Raw genomic sequence first — 21,120 nt, forward strand, 5'->3', positions numbered from 1 at the left:
CTGCCACGGATTAACATTAGATCCGCAGTCAGACAGCAGTCTGCGGGGCGGATTCCGGCGTATAACCGAGGACGCATGTACTTTGCATTTTACTTCTCCTGATACACAATGTTTAAGCCGAGCTGGGGGTCTCTGTTTCTTACCTATTATGGCTTCTTTCGTTTCTGAGTGCGTTGCTATGAGAGCGTCACATACATCGTCCCCCACCATGCCAACACCGTGCAGCAACGTCTTGACATCAAGAGTGTCCAACAGCACGTCACTCTCCCCAGAGATGTACAACTCAATGCCGCGGTTCCGCATGGCCCTGGATATCTCCCCATGGGCAGGATCCATTGAAAGGAAAAGCCTGTGGCAGCAGACAAATGTAAACGGAAGAATATCCAAACAAACATATGTTACATATCCGCTGAAATGTGAAATACATGCTAGCAATTAAGGATTTATTTTGTCCGTTTTACTAAACCAACTCACAGGCGCGAGACTGTACTGTTATATAGAGCTGTCCTGCTGTTAAAAATGTGCACTACGGTCAAAGGCTAGATCATGGCGATTTGCCTTCTGTCCTATTAGATTTATTACGTTTAAACCAATTTGGAGCTTGACACTAAAATCAGTTGAGTTATTTATCACTGCTCCTGTACCCCTGCAAAGTGTAACAAAAAAAAATCCCCAAAGTCATTATGACTGACCAAGCAGCATGACAGGACATTCAATGCTATACTTATGCAGATAATGTAGGGCAGGTTCACGGGGGAAGTATTGACATCATCATAATGTTCAAAGGCAAAAAGTAATCAATGCAGACACAAATTGCAGATATTTCATATGAAAATAATTGGGATACATCTACTCTGCGTTATACACTTTCATGCACATGGAATAAATGGCTTTGATCTTTATGCATAGCCGTCAATTGATAGGGCGCGTTTTAGCACTAATCTAACATTGCCACATTTAGCCATTGTACAAACTTACAAAGGTACTATATAAATAAATATATTTTATGTCATGTTCAGGCTATAAAGTGATTTGTAGGGATGCACACGTTGTCTTGTTTAATCACCTGTACTATTCTTGTTCGTAATAGGTGTTTTGAAGCCCTACCTATTTTTCCCCATTATTATTATTATCATCATCGTGTGGTTATCGGATATTTACGCTCGTTATTGAATCCTACTGTAGGTAGAAAATTACATAACTGCTCCTGGTTCATTTCTTTGCAAGTCCTAAAACTTGCCTTTTGAGAACACCAAGGACAAACCGTCAAACTGCTGACCCCAAGTCAATAGTTTCTCCTATGAAAGATGTATGCATGTATATCTTTATTTATATAGCACCATGCATGAACATAGCCCTTAACAGCAGTAATACATGTGGCATAATAATATAACACAGTGGGAGTGAGCGCTTCAGACATGAAAGTAACATTAGGAAAAGGAATCCCTGCCCAGAAGAGCATGCAATTTAAGTGATGCTCTCAGAACTCTGTAGTGTTTGGTTGGTGGTGTTGGGGAAGGGGGGGGGGGAGGGTACAAACAGCTCCTCTTGGAGGGATAATGTAGGACTATAACACACCTGAAGTTTGGGTGAGGCGTTATAGTTGGGGTGGATCCATCTATGACACCGCGCTCAGTCATGGTAAGAACACCTCCAGGTTCCAGCAAGGCATTTAAACGATCCAGCACAGAGGAGCTGCATTTCATGGAGACATTTTTTTTTCATCAATAGGCAATAACAATACAAATATTGTTCTTGATTCATTTTATATATATATATATATTTTTTTTTAAGCATATTCAAGATATGAACATTGTAAAAAAGTTAACAGGGAGGCTGCCATGTTTCCATCTTTGGTTAGGGCATTTATGAAACGGTAGTACTAGGTATCACAGATCTCAATATCATTTCACATAACCGGAAGATACGTTACTAAATAATCTAGCCACCGAAATAAAATTAGATTAAAATTCCAACTTTTTATGCACCTCCTCCTCCTGTAATTAAATAGTCCCCGACGCACAGCAGAGAGACGCAGAACTGTGAACATGGCAGCACAAACAGGAAAAAAACAACAAGTCCATTTACGTTGTGTAATATAACACAATTATTTTGATAATTTTCTTGATTTTTTTTACACTTTTCTTGATATACTAAACATATTCCGCAAAACGTGTATTAGTTTTTCCTAATTGGGGTGTAGTCTGCCTTAAATCATTGTCAGTCACTGGTTTTTTTTTTTTTTTTTTTTTCCATCACGTTGCAAGAATTTTCTTGCAACAATTTACCCCGGCATTACATCCTGGCATTACCCCGGCATTACATCCTGGCATTACCCCGGCATTACATCCTGGCATTACCCCGGCATTACATCCTGGCATTACCCCGGCATTATATCCTGGCATTACCCCGGCATTACATCCTGGCATTACCCCGGCATTACATCCTGGCATTACATCCTGGCATTACCCCGGCATTACATCCTGGCATTACCCCGGCATTACATCCTGGCATTACCCCGGCATTACATCCTGGCATTACCCCGGCATTACATCCTGGCATTACCCCGGCATTACATCCTGGCATTACCCCGGCATTACATCCTGGCATTACCCCGGCATTACATCCTGGCATTACCCCGGCATTACATCCTGGCATTACAATTCTGAAACTGGTTATTTGAATTCGTTATGCGAGACTAAACTTGATGCTAAAGTTAGCGTCACCTCACACCAGGAGGATTTAAAGGACACAAATAGTAAGGGAAACAGACACAAATGGGATTATATTGAAAGTACCTCCTCCCCATACATTTTCAGAAACCACTCCCGCCAATTGCAACACCCCTACCCCCCCAATTAAAGCACAGGGACACAACATAAAAAAAAACTGATGCCCTTAACAACATAATCTTTATAACTCCCAGTGTTTAAACCTCAATCTCTATTAAGCAAAGAGAGTCAATGTGTCCGTTGTGGATATTTTTCGTCAAAATCAAAAGCAGAGGCGTGAGGGTCCTTTCACGTTACATACCTGCAGAAGTTGACATTGTCCATCAGCAGCCAGTCCCCAGACTGCAGCGCCTGCACCAGCATTCCATCCACCCACTCGAAGGTCCCGCTGCTCTGTCCTTCTACAGAGTGCAGCAGCTGCTCTTTGAAACCGTGAAAATGCTCCACAATGGCGGCAAATTCTGACAACGGCAGGAGATGCAAGACATGGTGAACACGCTGCATCCAAGGAGACCAATTCTCTGATCACATCAGATCATTGTACAAATATTGCAGCCAGTAACATCATTTGGAAATGGTGAATGTAGTCCTTTGTATTGTTATATAAACACACTAGGTTAAAATAAACTAGGATTTGCATGGTGCGGGGGGCTGGAGAGGTGCTGGTTAAAAAAGAGAGGAGTTTTTCCTGTTATGAGCATAATTGGGAGTGAAGCTTTTACTTTGATTTTTCCAATGACTTTCATCTCCTGCTCTGTATCTCAAACTAGTAAACAACTGTTTTAAAATAAAATAAGCCGTAAAATATACGCTATGAATATACCATTGGTATTATAATGTTATAATTTAGCTTTCAAGTGTTAAATTTGTTGTCTCAAGTTTTGGCAACATCTTTCTATGATTTAAAGTACAAGATATGATCTGCAATTATGTTGGATTTAAGTGACCTGGATATGGTTTATGTATAGGACATCTGAAAAACAATAAAACAATGATTAAAAAAAAAACCCAACAGTATTGGTCCTGGGGACAAGCAAACGATTCATGTCAATTTGACAAAAGAATGTATAACACTTAGTTATGGAGATACATGCAACACAGTTATGTGATCAATGAGGGGGGACAAGATCAAGATATTAATCTTTTAACTCATGACTTAAAGGCCCATGAAGTTGTGCCCTGGTCATGTCACAGCTTTCCTGCAGACACCAGAAATAGGCCGATGCCAGAATTCTTGCCGGGGGAAATAAAAACAACTATCTTGGGGTCAGAGGGGCCCATGACTGGAGAGTAATGCAGTCAATGCTTCAGTTCAATATTTCTGTATATGGTAGAAAATAGACTACAAAGCAGCATGTGTTGCGGCTTTTAACGGCTACAGATTCGCTTTCTACTTTTCACTACCCACCATCTTTGCATGTACCTGCTTTCGAGAACGAGCTTAGTTTGTTATTCAGCCTCTGGATGAGCACAAGGAGGCTTTCTAGTTTGTTGAGCAGTTCTGTTGTGATGCCTCTGCCTCCTTCTCCCACAGATTTGGGTTTATGATTAAGGTTGAAGGTGCTCCAGGCACGCAACAGGACCTCTGTGTCTTCTTGTGATACATCAGTAGCCAGGAGGCTGTCCCTCACCAGGGTACTCACAGCATCCCCTATCTTCTCCAAAAGTTGCTGCCATGGCCTGTTGATATCAGCCTGTAATATTCAATTGACACAGGTTATTATTAAACAAACTTTAATACATTTCTACTACTCCTTCCCATGAGAAAACTACACAGGCTTGGTTTCTGAATTATCTGTAGTAAATGGCCGTCACAGTTGACTATTTGATTGTACATGCTGCTGCTTGACGATGCACAGTACCTTATAAACAATAATAGACAGCACTCTAAACCAGAAAATATGATGAAAAATGATGAGGTGCACGAAGCGTAGTGGGCCCAAACAACCCCACTCAAAATCATGTAAATCCCAAAGTAGGCTCCAGCACACTATAATAGACAGAAACACGTAGATAGTTTCAGAATAAGTCACAAATTTAATAGCGTGAAAAATATAAATGTACAAAATTGGAACTGCTCACTGACACATTTAGCAAAGTATAGAGCTATAATTATCACACTAGGGTGGGGGGGGAAAAAGAGATGGAAAGGGAAGTGTGGGGTAAAAATTAGGGTATGGGGAACAGAAAAACATATAAAGACAATGGGGTAGGGTAAGAGGGGCAACGTTTCAGGGTAGGAACCCCTTCTTCTGGCCCCTTCCCTTGGGTTCACAGGAACCTCAAGGTACTTCCCTTGACCCTTATTCCCCCCTCTAGGACACAAGAATGAAAGCTTAAGCAAAAAATCACAGAGTAATGCAATCATAAAGCTTCTAAGACAAGAATAAAAGCTTAAGCAAAAATCACAGAGTAATGCAATCTAGCTCTGCCGTGAACAGCTATCCGCAGTAAAGGTAAGTATATCAGGGTAAAGCAAACCGTCCTTATTCTCTGTATTCACAGGCAACTAGCAAGGGCTTCATGCACTCTTCTCTCTAACTGCAGCTGCGGTGGACAGTACCTGTTCAAAGCCTCCCAGGAGCTCTGTGGTATCCATGGCACTGTTCATTGCCATGATTTTCAGCCTGTGACCGGTTAAAAGGGCCAAGAGCTGAATGAGGCTCGTCTTTCCTACAGCTGCAGGCCCCACCAGGATGACCATCCAGGCCAGCTGTACACACTTCATAACTGGTTCAAGTGACTGCAGGGAGTGGTGCAGAAGAGACAGGCGGCCACGGGGAGCAGAAGGCGAGTCAGAGCCGCGGGAGAGGACTGAATAGCCAACCTAGAGTCAAAAGGTCATGGAAATTAATCCATTTCATAGCCCAGTTACTTTTTACAACGTATATTAACTGAATGTCAACTACAATAGCTTAGATTCATTCTCACACAAAGGGATTAATGCATTTTTTCCCCTTTAGTCCATTATTGGACTTTAGCAGCTGTGCTCAAAGCATATACTATGAACATTTTGGATTCTACCACAACATTGTTTTTATTTTGCCATGTACACAACTAAAGTATGGTTAGCAGCAATAGGAAAAAGAAAAATCATTGTCATTTGATGGTGACAAAACTCCTAGCATGTGTTGTATGATGACTAAACCTGGGCTTAGTCTTGCCAAAGTGGCAAAGGTCCAAATAGCTGTGCAGATACACCATATAGACCAGACCTTTACCTGTATATTTTGAGGTGTGATGTAAAACTGCCGAGTTCCCATGTAAGGACTGCAAATGTGGCCAAATACCTCCTTATACACAGAAACCATCTGCAAGAATGAGGAAACAGATTAGCCACAAGGAAATGCAATTACTGTGTGCACCAACTAGGTAAGTGACATGCAATTATAGCAGCGACATTGAAAATGTATATAAAAGAATTGCTCGGATTTGCGTTTAAGACTTTGCTAAATGAAACGCTGAAATGTATTGCAATTTCATTCTTAACCAATATCACTGTGAACTAAACCTGACTATACTTTAATTCTAACTTATTTACAGGGCACGGATTTAAGTCATTAAAAATAAAGGACGAGTTTAGATATCAGCTTCGCGTTTCTCTCCATTACATTTATTCTTACTGCTCGAATATTGCTGCAGTCACCGGAAAAAAACAAGAAGTAAAACTGATCAAAGTTAAATAAGTAAGGGATGAGATTTCCAGGTACTGCAGCTTTCCTTAGTGTTATGGAACGAGGAGGCACAAAGCCTATATTTATAATGACACAAATATATAATTCTGCATCAATACACAAAAAAACAAAAAAAAGTAGTGTAGCGAAATAATCTACGGTCACTTCAATTTTAACAGCGACTGTTTAATGTTTTGATTTCCTCCCCACCAAGCCCCCCCCCCTGCGTTTTTGTTGAAATTTTGCTTGTTTAATTCTGTAGAAATGTCTACAGAAGTAGTGAGGAGCATTGCAGGCTCATCCACCTCTAAAGGACACGATGAAAGTCCTTTTTATGCCTGAAAGATGCATGCAGTGTCAGAGTCTGCAAAGTATCCCAACGCGTTCACAGTTTGCCACGAAAGCTGTCGGGAAAGCTAAGAGGGGTCAGGACTGAGGAACCTCACCCTTTGTCTGTCTCCTCTTGTTCTCATTCTTTCGCCGTAGACCAGAAACACGTGCTGGGACGGATCGTAGCTGTCGGGAGACTGGTCCACCAGCATGAGCTGACACCAGCGAAATAAATCGCGCAGGTTAAACTCCCACGGTCCTCCTTTCAGACCCCATTTTCTTTCTACCATGACTTCCTGGTCAATCTAAAGCAAGAAAGAAAAACAACAGTCTTTTCATGACTTGGTCATTGGTGTCATGGACCTCTACAATGACGGACTGGACTGCAGAGCATTGCTCAACAGTACTTGCCAGGCTCTTGTTACGAATGACAGAAGTTAGCCATGTGGATTTATTTATGCACGGCAGAGTGCTAGTAGCCAATACAGCCTGGAACAAGCATAAGTTTAGTGCAGGTGCAGATATCCTTTTAAAGGGCCAGCATGATAGTTCTTGATGGATACAGTTGTACACAAGCTTTCTATATACAGTGTTACCTCCCAAATCTACATTCGTCAAGGCACCACAAGCTAGTGTGCAACTAGAGGTCAGATTGCTAAATTAACAGTGGGAGGCGGGGGAGGGAAATAGCAGCACACCTGAAAGTAAACTTGTACTCAACATTGGGCGTAGTCCAACACCCAATCATGGTTTGTAGAGGTATAACAGAACAAATGCAATAAAGTACTAAAAATGCTCTAAAGCGTATTATTCCAAATAGCCAATGTTTTCGTGTTCTTTATTAAATGAGGATTTCAATTAGCACTACACGTTTTTTTTTCCGTAAAGGTTTATTTTAATTGTTTTAGGAATCTGTAAAATCTATTGTTGAACCCCATGCAATAAAATCCGAAGCAATCATATTGCCGAATACGGACTCGAAAAGTCGTTTACGGTCACACAATAAGGTCCTTATATACCAGTTTCAAATTTAACGTGTGGTTAGTATTTAATCTGAAGGAAATGTGATTTTGGATAGGTAATCACTCTGTCATTTGCCACATTTCCGCCCAGAGTTTTAGCAAGACCTCTTGTGTATAGGTGCATATAACAAAACGGGACTTGGAGAATATGTGACCAATAATACCTGGTTGTTGAAAGCGACCATTTTAGCAATTGTAGCTTTGCCGAGAGCAGGAAACAGAGCATTTGCAATGAATTCCATGTCTGTAACAGAAAGCGGATCCACATAGACCTGTCGAAGAAACATCCACATAAGCATTAAATTCAGGTTTTTTTGGGGGGCCTACCAGAACCAGCTTAAAAACAAAATCCATAACAATGAGGTAGGGTTACTAAATTGCAATAGCCGTCATCGCTTATTCACAATCCGATCTACAGCAGCTATCACATTATCCTGTTCCCTGCACCCTCACTCAGGGGGGGAAAAAACAACATGAAATAGGACAACCACAGCAGGAACAGAGAAATGACCAACGCAACATAGCAGCATCTCGTCAGCTGCGTAACATTGGACATGGATAAGAACACTAGTAAGAAACGTATGCAGCTCAAATATCCAAGTTTTGAGAAAATCTCAGCAGAGGCAAAAGACATATGAAGGGAAACAAAAAGTGCAGTGGGATCACAAGGAGATCTAGATCTCAACAGGAACAATTCAAGTATACAATACGAATGTATCCGAGGTCACGGAGAGAGGACTCGCCTGTGTGAATCGGTTCAGGAAGGATCGCGGTAGCCCCTTCCTGCCTCCTCCTTGGCGGAAGGGATTCTGGCACCCAAAGATCTTGGTTTTCTCGTGCTGCACCTGGAAGCTCATCCCTAGCTCAGGGACGTACACCTCGGCCCGATGGTCAAAGCAGGCATTTAGTCCCTCCAACACAGACTGGGAAGCCAGGTTCAGCTGTTTGAGAAAAGAAGTCATGAACACAAGATCCAGGATCCAATAACTATCGGAGCTACTTTACTCTTACAAAATACCCAAGCAATAAAACTATTTGCAAATAATAAAAACAGCGCAAGGAGGGATGTATTAAAGTAATGTCTTTAACTTTTTCTTTTCACCGACTCAGCTTTGACACCACGTGGCGCTAACAAGATAGAATGTAATGGATGATGGTTTACACTTCATTACATTTACCGTCTACTCTCTAACTGGTGGGAAAAATACTAGAATTCAATGTAAATAACTCAGACAACAACAGTCGGTAGTTCGTGTTTAAGGACCAGATTTCCTCTTCATCAACAAACTGTGGTTGCGTTCTGCTCTTAAACGGTGCAATAAAACATCAGGCATTTTCAAATAGAGAGCAAACAAACAAATACGATTCAGGTGACATATTTCGTGCCAGTGCCAGGTTAGCCCATATATACTAGTCACATATATACTAGTCACATATATAATTTTCTACTTGCAAAAACCTATTTTATAAAAAACAGCTAAACCATTCCTTCCATTGAACGGAATCGCTAGTCTAAAATATACAAGCAGATAACACTGCATTACTCAGCATACACAAGGCAGGAAAACATTGCTGGTTTGGTAAGAATTGGTTTGGCAATAATTGCTTTATACAAAATGCTTTTATGTCAATGTGTAATTCTACATTTGTAGAGGTCTTTGGGGTGTATCTTTTTTTTTTTTTTTTTTTTTTAAATTGGTGAAGAATTGATGGTGGTTTATCAGGTATACCATTGCATTTATGTGCCATACTCAACATCTGGAAGTCACTAACCTCATCTAGTACAATCCAATGTCCGTCCTTCAACGCTGAAAGGAGGGGTCCATCGCGCCAGGCAAATTCCCCTCCCTTACCTCCTTCAACAGGCAAGTCTGTGCCAAATAAATCTGTCACATCCTTCAAAGTTAGAACAAGAGAATCACGTCAGCTTAAAACACATCGTACAGAACATGGATAGTAACCAAACTTTGACACACAAAAAAATATGCTTAAATCGCTCATTTAATATATTATTAAATAATGCCATCTGGGAGATATAAAACCATTACACTGCATGTGCAAACAGCAAAACAAGATTATATACATACATACTTCATCCTTCCCACCCATACTGATCCTTCAATAATTCACCAAAACAAGCACACTGATTAAAATACAAAATATCCCCATTAGAGGATTTAAGAACATTCAAATATGTTGGAATTCATATTTGGTTGAGAAATGAAGACTCCTGAAGAACAGCAAGAACAAACACTGCAGGTGCCATATTTGCCCCCACACAGGGTCACCACGTAAGGTTTGAAGGCACAATGCCCTGAACAAATTTTTTTTTGAGGGGCTCCATTTCCAACCTGCGAGTAAACCGATGCTTTAAGCAACATGGTCCCTACCGTTTGTTCAGACAGGTTAATGCGAACAAGATGGTTTCCAGAAGCCTTGGCCAAAGCTGTGACAAGACTGGTTTTGCCCACACCAGGTGATCCCTCTAACAGAACAGGCTTGTTGAGTTGCAAGGCTCGTAGCAGCCTCTGTGCATTCATGGAGGTGGTTCCCGCATTGAGGGCGTAATCAGCAATATTGGTACCTTGGAAAAGAGGGTCTAAAAGAAAAGCAAAAAGGCAAAAACGTGCCAATCTTTAGATTACAATGCTAAAATCACGGAAGTGACCACACAATATCATTAAGTATTTACCAGTCAGTCTAGTTTGGTAGAACACTGAATAAATGGTCCTAGCAAAATAGGTTATATTAAATCTGTGCACTTGTCAAGTACGCGAGACTGCTCATTCTCTTCAGAGGAGTCAGGCCTCTTAAAGTACAGTCCATGCATCCTTTCCGGGAGATTTGCATGGTGCCTGGACACCTCTTCCACAAAGTAATAATCAACATGGCTCTTTATGGCAATGAGAAGTTTAAGACTTCAACAATTGTGGTCCTCCCGAATCTGCTACAGGAGCAAAGAACCCATCTAAATTTAGCATAGGTTGAACGTGGACACATGTCTTTTTCCAACCTCATCTACTATGTAAACTCACAACCGCCCTGCACCATACAAACCCTTTTCAGTGAAATCTCCCATTTTAGTGCTGCAAGGGCCAGCAGTGCATTGCAAATTCACAGCCCTTGGTCACTTACCTCTGGGTATATAAAACGGGTGGATCCCAAAACAACTTTCCATCCAAGCTACTTTTCTCCCCTTGACTTGATCATAAATCTTGAGCTCGGTCTGTACATCTTCAGTAAGGCTGACCACCCTGGAGAGCTTCTCACTTAAGAAATGCATACACTCTCGTCGGGCCGACAGGGCAGTTTCAGCAGAGCAAAAAGTAGTGCCTACATCAACAACGAGAAAGGAACGTTTTCTGCTTTGAAGTAAATATTGGAAAGACTGCAGCACTAGACTTATATTGAGGTCTTCTGCTTTCAAATTTACGCTCTGTAAATCAGAAGGCACTTCTCTCAAATGATCTAGGTTTGCGGAGAATGACAGGCTGCACATTTCCACGCTGCCTTTTGTCAGCAACGAACATGGTTTCCTGAGCGGTCTTCCATCTATTACAGGCATACCCCGCTTTAACATACGCAATGGGACCGGAGCATGTATGTAAAGTGAAAATGTACTTAAAGTGAAGCACTACTTTTTTCCACTTTACAATGCATGTACTGTACTGCAAACATAATATATGTGCATAACTGATGTAAATAATGCATTTGTAACCAAAATAAATACAGTAGGCTTTATTAAAATAAAATGAATGGGAGCAAGCAAGGAGGTGAGAGGCGCGCACGTGGGTCAGTACTGTATAGCAGCTCTCCTTCTTGCAGTCTCTCTCTCCTTCTCGCATTCTCTCTCTCTGTCTCCCTCAGTCAGTCTCTCTCTCACTCAGTCACACACACACGCACTCAGTCACACACACACACACGCACTCAGTCACACACAGTCACTCAGTGTCGCACACAGTCACTCAGTGTCGCACACAGTCACTCAGTGTCGCACACAGTCACTCAGTGTCGCACACAGTCACTCAGTGTCACACAGAGTCACTCAGTGTCGCACACAGTCACTCAGTGTCGCACACAGTCACTCAGTGTCGCACACAGTCACTCAGTGTCGCACACAGTCACTCAGTGTCGCACACAGTCACTCAGTGTCGCACACAGTCACTCAGTGTCGCACACAGTCACTCAGTGTCGCACAGAGTCACTCAGTGTCGCACACAGTCACTCAGTGTCGCACACAGTCACTCAGTGTCGCACACAGTCACTCAGTGTCGCACACAGTCACTCAGTGTCGCACACAGTCACTCAGTGTCGCACACAGTCACTCAGTGTCGCACAGTCACTCAGTGTCGCACAGTCACTCAGTGTCACACACAGTCACTCAGTGTCACACACAGTCACTCAGTGTCACACACAGTCACTCAGTGTCACACACAGTCACTCAGTGTCACACACAGTCACTCAGTGTCACACACAGTCACTCAGTGTCACACACAGTCACTCAGTGTCACACACAGTCACTCAGTGTCACACACAGTCACTCAGTCACAGACTGTCACTCAGTCAAACACTGTCACTCAGTCAAACACTGTCACTCAGTCAAACTCAGTCACACACGCACTCAGTCACACACAGTGTGTGACTGAGTGACTGTGTGTGACTGAGTGACTGTGTGTGACTGAGTGACTGAGTGTGACTGAGTGACTGTGTGTGACTGAGTGACTGTGTGTGACTGAGTGACTGTGTGTGACTGAGTGACTGTGTGTGACTGTGTGTGACTGTGTGTGACTGAGTGACTGTCACACACACACACACACACACACACACACACACACACACACACACACTGTCAGTCAGTCACGTCACACACTGACACTCAGTCACACACAGTCACTCAGTCACACACAGTCACACTCAGTCACTCAGTCACACACGGTCACACACAGTCACACAGTCACTCAGTCACACACAGCCACTCAGTCACACACTGACACTCAGTCACACACTGACAGTCACACACTGACACACTCACACACTGACACAAGCAAAGATTGCAGCAGATCTTCTCTTTCCCCTCACGGCTGTTCAGTAGTTCACATCACATGCAAAACTTCGCAGAGCTCTGAGGAGGGAGGAGGGAGGAGAAGGAGGAGAGCGGAGCAAGCAGAGTCACGGGCGGAATCACTGGTTTAGCAGCTGCTTTATGGAGCGTGAGTGCAGGGGGAACGGAGACAGATGGGAGGGGGAACGGAGACAGATGGGAGGGGGAACGGAGACAGATGGGAAGGCAGAGGGAACAGGGAGATCGAGAGCACCATAATAAAGACAAGCATGAAGGAGGTTGCAGGAGTGTTGAGGTGCGCACGCCGCCCCCTGGTGTCCGTACTCACGAAGCACGCGTACGTACACAGGGGTAAGGTGCAACTAAAAATAAATGTACATAGTTGTGAGTGTACGTAAAGTGGGTGAACGTAAAACGGGGTATGCCTGTAATTTATTTATTTTTTAATTACTTTTTATGTTCTTTCTAAACCTTCTTGAGTTGCAAGGATTTTTCTTGCACTCTCGTGATGTGCAATAATCCAAAGTAAACAATCATAGCTAAAAACGCGGTGGTTTGCCCGAAACGTGCAAGAGCAAACTGACATTTATCAACAGGGAAAAATGCACAGAATAAGCAGAAGTGTGAACTAAACACCCGGCTTGAGCCCCGACTCCCCTGTTTCTGAACTGAAGTTGGCATTTGGATTCGGTATGGAAATCACCAAGTCCACCGCAGAATTGCATTTTATTCTTTATAAAAAAAAAAGTACTGCATTGATTTAGATATCAGCTTACCCGATCCTAAGCTGTCAATATACACTAGACATGCAGCGTGCACAAAAGCCGTGACGGCATTGAGATGTGACCCGTCTGAGGTCATGAGATTCATGAAGTCAACCCATGACAAGATATCCCTGATGCTTAATATGCAGCGACGTCCAAACTCTTGGTTTGTCAGCCATTCAATGAAATCCATCATTAGGTCAGCTATGTCAGCACCTTAAATGGAAAAGGACACATGATCGGAAGGAAAACAAAGCAGAAAAGGGCTTTAACCGCAGAATAGTGCCACCAATATTTTCTAGCTCCAGGTTTCAATGCCAATGGCGAGGTTTCTGGGACAACAAACTCCCATGGATGATCAAAGTGAAGTAGTGGCAGATTGAATGGGTGCAACATTGGTGGTTAATGCATGGTTTCAAGAAAAATCCCCAAGTTTTATACATTTTTTTAAATATTGTTTGAAATGTGTATTTGAACCATTTGTAAACGGAAATGTATGGGTTGTTTTAATTTGATTGTGTGTCACCGCTTCTGTGTCTTGCATATAAGTACCCTTGCCCTATTACTCCTCTTTCCTAATAGATGTTGCTACAGTGAGGTGTGTACACACATCCAAATAGTATTCTTTTATTTGGGGGTAGGAAAAACAAAACACACAGGTTACGTGTCTACTCCACAGTAGACGATATTTCCCCCCCAAAATTATGCTTCTGCTTGACGCCCCCTAAACAAGATTTAACCCATTAAATGTCACTGAAATAAATCCACCTTGATCTTATGTTGAACTGCACCCGTAAAACTTGTTTGTGAACATTAAGACTTGGATTTCGAAAGCACATTTTGAGTAATATGTTAATAGATATGTTAAATAGAAACTACCAGTGTTTACAGAATATTTTGTGTCGTGATAAAGTCCTACCGTGACAATCTGAAGCACCCAGAGACAGTCCAGTATGTAAATTGTGCTTTATGATGTCTACAAGATCATTGCGAGTGTTACTCTGCGGACACCAGATCTCTGTGAATCGGTTTCGCAGCGCAGGGGACAGCTGTGAAGAGCAATATTACATTCAGTTAGCAGCAACCCAGATTCATTAGAGGTCGAAACAGTTCTGCAAAGTTGTTACCCAGTTTAGGGTTTTGTACAAAGATGTGTAACGCTTCAGGTTAAACGCTTACGGTCAGTTGTGTTTAACTGTTCATGCAAGGTCTTTAAATATAATGTATAACCTCTTCATTTAATGTAACCATATATTGTTATCATAACTGTGCCCAGGACATACATGAAAACAATAGGCAACTTTCAATGTATTACTTCATGGTAAAACATTTTATAAATAAAGTGTGAAAAGATCATGAAAAAAAAACAAAAAAAGAGTCAGTGTGCTCATTAAAATGACCAGATCCCAAATCCTTAGCACTTAGGTCATGATTCACTGCGCATTGGATATTAATCCAGACATTGCTCTCGATTTGAAACGAATATATACCATAATGCAACGTATTTAATGTATTTATTGTTCAATTCAGACATTGGCTTGCCGTGCAGGATATTCCAGCAGCGCAAGCCATAGGCCCGGGCCATAGAGGGGGGGAGCCGGGCTGCACCGCGATGACGCTGAGGCTCGCCTGCAGAAGCTGTGCGATTCCACGCACATACAGGCGAGCCAGCGTCCGCGATCGGAGGTGGGGGGAGACTGAGGGAGGCGGGGCAGTGACGTCGCTGGGCAATCGACCGCGACGCACTGACGTCGATGTCACGGCGCCGTGACGTTGACGCAGCCTCACTCTCATTGGAGGTTTTCAGCCGACAGCGCGCTAAAAAACAGCTTGGCGCTCGGCTGAAACCTCCAACTCCTCCGCACGCCTGCGGACGCTCGCGCGAGCCCCCTCTCAAGGCATCCTCATTGAGGATGCATGGGCTCAGCGCGGAGCGTCCGCACGCCTCAGCACGGCCTGTCCATCTATGGACATGGCCTTAGGCTAGGTCCACAGTGGCTGCGACTGCGTGCGCGGAGCACACAAGTGACGGCCCTTTACGGGGCCAGCCCCAGTAGCTGCCTGCGCGCCCTGGCACAATGCGCGACCGCCTTTGCCAAAAGACAAGAATTTTGTCTTTTGGCGCAGCGGCCAAGTCACAGCATCGGTTGAGCCAATGAGGGGGAACCAGCCACGTGACGTCATGGCCGCGCCCCCGTCACGAGTTCCCAGTAGTCCACCTGGGCGCGCTGATGCCGGGAACAAGTGACGCCAGGCACCCTGTCGCGCGCAGTGGGGCCTTAGCCCGAGTGTGACACATTTCCTCTTATTCAGATAGAACTTCAAACGTTCCACTGGTACCAGACAAGAGGGAATTCATATACAACATTACAATGGATGCTTACCTCTTTTTTACCAAAGTCACCTCCAGGGTTCATGGTAGCTAAAATCTGAAACTTTTTCCCAGCAGTCAAAAGCTCAACTTCATCATCATCCTCCTCATTACTTCCTTTTTCAGCCAGCATCAAGGTCTTTTCAACCTCAAGAACACTTAACAGAAAACAGTTATACCATTAAGGTTTTGTCAACTTCCTAAACCGACAATTGTTTGGAGAAAAATAAATAAAAATGCAGATTTTTTTACATTGAGGACATTGTCAAAACCAAAAAGAAAATGTGTCATATTGGTTGCTCATCCGACGCAAAAATAAAAAAAATAATAAAAAAAACTCCAGTTCGCCTAGAAATAGATTTTTTTTGTGCAAATCCACAGAATTTTAATTTAAAAAAATAGGATGTTCGTATTTGTATTGGTAAAAAAATACTGCAGCAATAAAAATTATTTGAAATATTTATTTTGGAATGGGATGAGAGGAGGTGGGCTTAAGAGGCACAGGGAAGACTGGTGGAATAGGCATAAAAAGGAGGAGGTGGTTGGGAGGCTTTGGGAAGGGGAGGAATGGTTTAAGAGGCATGGGAGGACATTACCAGCAGAGGGATTGAAGCTGCAGCCCGAGAGATCCTCTCAGTCACAGCCTCACCCCCACTCCTGTCTGCAGCTTCACATATGCAACCCCAGCAGCAACAGGGTAATAAATAATGGTATCGAGTTACTGTCCATTTGTATTACCGCAGTATTACTATGCTACCGGTATATTGCCCAACCCTAGACATGCATAAAACTCCTACCTGTTAAGCCTTTCTAAAACAGAATCATCCGCTAAAGAAATTTCATCCATTAGAAAGAAACCATCTTCTCTCATAGCCAAAACCAGGGGTCCATCATGCCACTCAAACAATTTGGAACACTCCACATCATCCTGTGGTGGCAAAGGAGAACAAGACACTCAACGACCAATGATTTATAAGCAGGCGCAGCTTCTAACTAGTGGTGTTCAGAATTAGGACTCACCTTGTCCTTGGACCTCTGTCTCACTGGACGCAACCCACCTAAGAAATCGGAAGTCTCCATGTGCTGGTGACAGTTCACAGAGTATAATGTCTGGTCGGCCAAGGCTGCAAATAGCTGGCAGATGGTTGTTTTGCCACAGCTACAAATTAGAAAAATAAAGCATTGACAAATTGCTTTTATTGCCTTCCAGTGTCAAAAGAACGCCCACGTAGCCTCTGGGCACCACCAGAATTCAATGAGGCCTATGACAGCAGTTTAATTTCCCTTTAAGCTTTGGTTTTATAATTGGAAACTTGAGTGCAGTGTAAGGTTTGTACTTGTGTTCAGCTCGAGATGTTAAGGTCTGCATTGTGCATTAAAAACTTATCTTTTGAAAGCCCATATTTTACATACAGCTTAAAATATGAAGCTCATTTTAATTCCCCAGTACATAAGTTCACATCAAGACAAATTCTTACTAAAAATGAGGAGTGAAGTTAAACAAGAGAAACAATCATGAACAAATTCTAACCATGTAAACGCATAACACCTCCAGGAACCTTACTTAGAATCATATAAAAATTAGAACATACCCTGTATCTCCCACCAGCAGTACGGGCTCACCAAACTCTAAAGCCCGTCCCACAAGTACGCCCAATCGTCTCATTCCCTGCGTCCACACAATGTGAGAGAATCTGCAACCCATGACAGTACTCTGGAGAGATATAGCATCTGTACAATAAAACAAAACCACTGTTAGAAGCAACTGTGCCATGGTCAGTTGTGTACATCCAATAACACCATTCTTGATGCGAGTTTGTTCCATTTGAGGATGGAGAAAAAAGTCTCAGGAAGAGAGCAGGTGTCGCTTGCAAGCTCATGTTTGCACGCTCACCCAACTGCCTTTGCACGCTTTCTTTGGAGAAGATAGTCTGCAGTGCCACTTTTTTCTTGAAGCGTTTTTCCAGAACTTTTTGGATAACGTCCGCCTCCTCCTGCTTTCTCACTCTCCCTGCCAGAAGCATGAAGCCTATCCACAGAGGACGAGAAACCTCACAATTAGTATGTATGTAACCGTATGGGTCTATTACTAGTGACCGTATTATAGAAAGATGGAACGTGCATACCGTCGTTTGCCAAATGCTGAAGCCAGTCATAGTTCTTCTCTGTTTGTTCTGATAATCGGTACCTTTCAGCCCACCTGAAGAGATCCCGCAGGGTTATAAAACCATGCTTTCCTGCAAACACAGAGGATCCTCTTCTGTGTGACTAGAGAGGAGGGAAAAAAGACAATATTGCAGAGCTAGCAATAAACATTATTCCAAATGTACCCAACGCCATACATGATGAGCAACACACTCCTTTACACAGTTGTATCTCAATGCAAACAACATGTCACACAACCAAAACCCCTTATTACCTGCAGATCTAACATGACTGCAACCAGCTTGCTGCAGTAAGATGGAGGCAGGTTGCATCGCTTGTGCAGGATCGTCTCCAGCTCAGCACTTGGTAATTCATCATAATGGAGCTCCACAAACCTGTTGCGGAAGGCCCTCGACAGCACCTATTAAGAAGAGATGGGAAGCATTAGCATAAAAAAGGACAACCCCTTTGTTCTTGTGTTTTGTAATATACAATTTTAAAAATAAAACAAAAAAAACCACAAACACTTAATAAATAAGATGAATAGCATGAAGAAATATATGGCTAACCCAAGGGGGCAAAACAACGGCCATTTATTACAAACCTTTCTGCCACCGTAGACACCTGGTGGGTTCTGGGTAGCAAAGAGCATGAACCTGGGGTGCGCTTTCACTACTTCCTGCGTTTCTGTAATGAAAAGCTCTCTGTTGTCATCCAGCAGTCGGTTCAGAGCCTCAAGTACATCAGTTGGGGCCAGATTCAACTCATCCAGTATGACCCAGTAGCCTTTTCTCATTGCATCAATTAGAACACCTGGATAATAAAGTATTATTGTTTAATATATACAGTATATACATATACAGCTATGTCCAGTCTGACTATATGTTATCTATAGATCTAACAATCTATGAATCCCGAGACCCCTTGCTTCCCACCTAGGAAAAGGTTTGTAACTAATATCCAAATCACAATTCTGTATCCATGATGTACTTGAAAACTAAAGGTAACACAATGTATTTTTTTTTTCTAGGTAAAATATTTAGGAAAGAAAATATGTTTCAATTAAATTACAAATTGTGAATTACAGTTGGTAATATGGAACATTCCCTGCCTTCATGGCTTTTTTCCAGCACCTAATAAAATCTAGTCTGGGTACATACAGTATTCAGCAATATTGCAGGATCAGCTCTGCCTCAACCCCTTAACACAGTGCAGAGGGAGTGGAAAGGTTGCTGGAGTGGATCGTATATTCTTCCCACTCCCTCAACTGCTAATGACTAATTCCCAGTGTAAGGAGAGGAGTTGGACAGTATTCTTAATGCAGGTGCACTGATGAAGCGGATTGGAGGGTGTGGGGACTAGCTACTATACACGGCTGCAAAATGCCTTCTGCGTATGCAGCCGCACTGTGTCTCGCTCTCTCTCTATGTAGGAAATACATCTGTTAAGATCTGAATACACTTCATCTTTCATTTCTCAGGTATGTATAGTGTTACACTCCTGTGTCTGCAATCAACACCTGTGGTGCTGCAAAAAATAGCAAACGCAACTGCTAACATGGGTATGTGAACTGTCTGATTACAATTAACATAACATTTGTCTTCGGTGAACCTCATGTGTTAATGGACCTGTGCCTGGACAGAGTTTAATTGTGATCAGGTGACTTCTTAGACCTATATAGCTAATGATAGACTGGGAAAGCAGCCAACTGCAGGGGCATGTAGCTTACCTATAAAGAGGCTTATCCTTTAAGGGTCATACAATATGGAGTTATACAGAAGCTTAAGAGAAGTGGAGCATGAAGTGGAAAACGGCACACCTGCTGGCTTTGGACTCCTGAATTTCACGTATGCTACACTTTGTTCTAAATCTTTGAAACAGCTCTTCATCACTTTGCCAGACTACAGATGTACATTAATATCTTATACTTATAATGTTACTGACTGCAAGTCTATTCATTACTGTAAGTTTACTGAAACATCTTACTCTGTCCCAGCTAAAGAACTCGTCCTCTGTGAGCTCAGGCTGTGTAATCATACACCCGGGCTTACTCAAAAGCTTTGCACAACCTACTGAATGTTGGTGGCGGGTTCTGAAATACAGAACCCATAGCACCAATACATCAAACTGCCATCGCAAACATCATTCCTTTGCAACCCACAAACAAGATTTTACATTTCTATTCCTTTTGTTACCATCATTGGTAGGCGATATTGAATTAAACCATGGCCCTTCCTTTTCCACATCACAGAAAATGTCTCTTAAATTCCCAAAAGGACTACTTGTTGACCATACAAATATTTTTACAGCCCAAACTAGATTACCATCTTTCCTGGATTACATCCAATCTTATTGATTTTTAGAGATGCCTTGTGAAATAGATGTTAACAAACTGGCTCTACGCAAGACCACGAAAATTAGAGCCCTGCGGAATGAATGCACAAGGCAAATTAACCTTGCAAAATCAAAACACTACTATGACCATTTTTAACAAAAACATCAAATCCTGCAAAATTCTGGAAGGTCGTCAATATTATTTTTGATCCCTGTTACCATCAAGATCCTTCCATTATCAAAAATGACAACACATTCAATGAATACTTTGTGGCGTGGGCTACTTCCAGATTAATGTCACATTTGTGTCTTAATAATGAGGAAGCCCAGACTGAGTACACTCATCAGTACTTCCACCTCACAGTACTCACAAATTCAAAATAAGTCCAGTGTCTGAAGATGAAATCATACAGGAGCTCTTCAAACTAAAGCTAATCAATATGGCCCTGACCAATTGCAATCTAAGTTCCTACGTCTTGGTGCCCATGTCATTACTAAACCAATCGCCTCCATAAATCAACACAATTTTGTCTTCCTGACAAATCCCTAAAAGCCTGAAAAAACGCCAGAATTATCCAGGTCTTCAAAAGTGGACAAAGACATTATCTAAAACTACATACCCCTCTATTCTACCTCCTATCATCCACAGTCAAGGGAAAATGCACTATTTTCCAGCTAAGCATTGT

The 21,120-nt window shown here is 42.5% G+C and overlaps 1 protein-coding gene across 1 annotated transcript in view; it reads right to left on the bottom strand.

Moving 5' to 3' along the window:
* The window catches only part of MDN1 (midasin AAA ATPase 1), a 120,703-nt gene that overhangs the window by 62,941 nt on the left and 36,642 nt on the right, over positions 1–21,120 (bottom strand). The window contains exons 25-46 of the mRNA XM_075597454.1: positions 18,705–18,913; positions 18,375–18,521; positions 18,082–18,223; positions 17,850–17,984; positions 17,548–17,686; positions 16,976–17,114; positions 16,753–16,883; positions 15,969–16,113; positions 14,504–14,633; positions 13,597–13,800; positions 10,894–11,091; positions 10,149–10,357; positions 9,532–9,654; positions 8,502–8,699; positions 7,923–8,030; positions 6,853–7,041; positions 5,954–6,043; positions 5,296–5,559; positions 4,156–4,426; positions 3,034–3,193; positions 1,579–1,695; positions 144–349 (exon numbers count right to left, since the gene is read on the bottom strand). Of these exons, the coding sequence (XP_075453569.1) occupies positions 144–349; positions 1,579–1,695; positions 3,034–3,193; positions 4,156–4,426; positions 5,296–5,559; positions 5,954–6,043; positions 6,853–7,041; positions 7,923–8,030; positions 8,502–8,699; positions 9,532–9,654; positions 10,149–10,357; positions 10,894–11,091; positions 13,597–13,800; positions 14,504–14,633; positions 15,969–16,113; positions 16,753–16,883; positions 16,976–17,114; positions 17,548–17,686; positions 17,850–17,984; positions 18,082–18,223; positions 18,375–18,521; positions 18,705–18,913 (3,654 nt within the window). The remainder of the gene's footprint in view (positions 1–143; positions 350–1,578; positions 1,696–3,033; positions 3,194–4,155; positions 4,427–5,295; positions 5,560–5,953; positions 6,044–6,852; positions 7,042–7,922; positions 8,031–8,501; positions 8,700–9,531; positions 9,655–10,148; positions 10,358–10,893; positions 11,092–13,596; positions 13,801–14,503; positions 14,634–15,968; positions 16,114–16,752; positions 16,884–16,975; positions 17,115–17,547; positions 17,687–17,849; positions 17,985–18,081; positions 18,224–18,374; positions 18,522–18,704; positions 18,914–21,120) is intronic.

The sequence above is a fragment of the Ascaphus truei genome, chromosome 4 (assembly GCF_040206685.1).
Source record: "Ascaphus truei isolate aAscTru1 chromosome 4, aAscTru1.hap1, whole genome shotgun sequence".
In the NCBI taxonomy this organism is placed as follows: domain Eukaryota; kingdom Metazoa; phylum Chordata; class Amphibia; order Anura; family Ascaphidae; genus Ascaphus; species Ascaphus truei.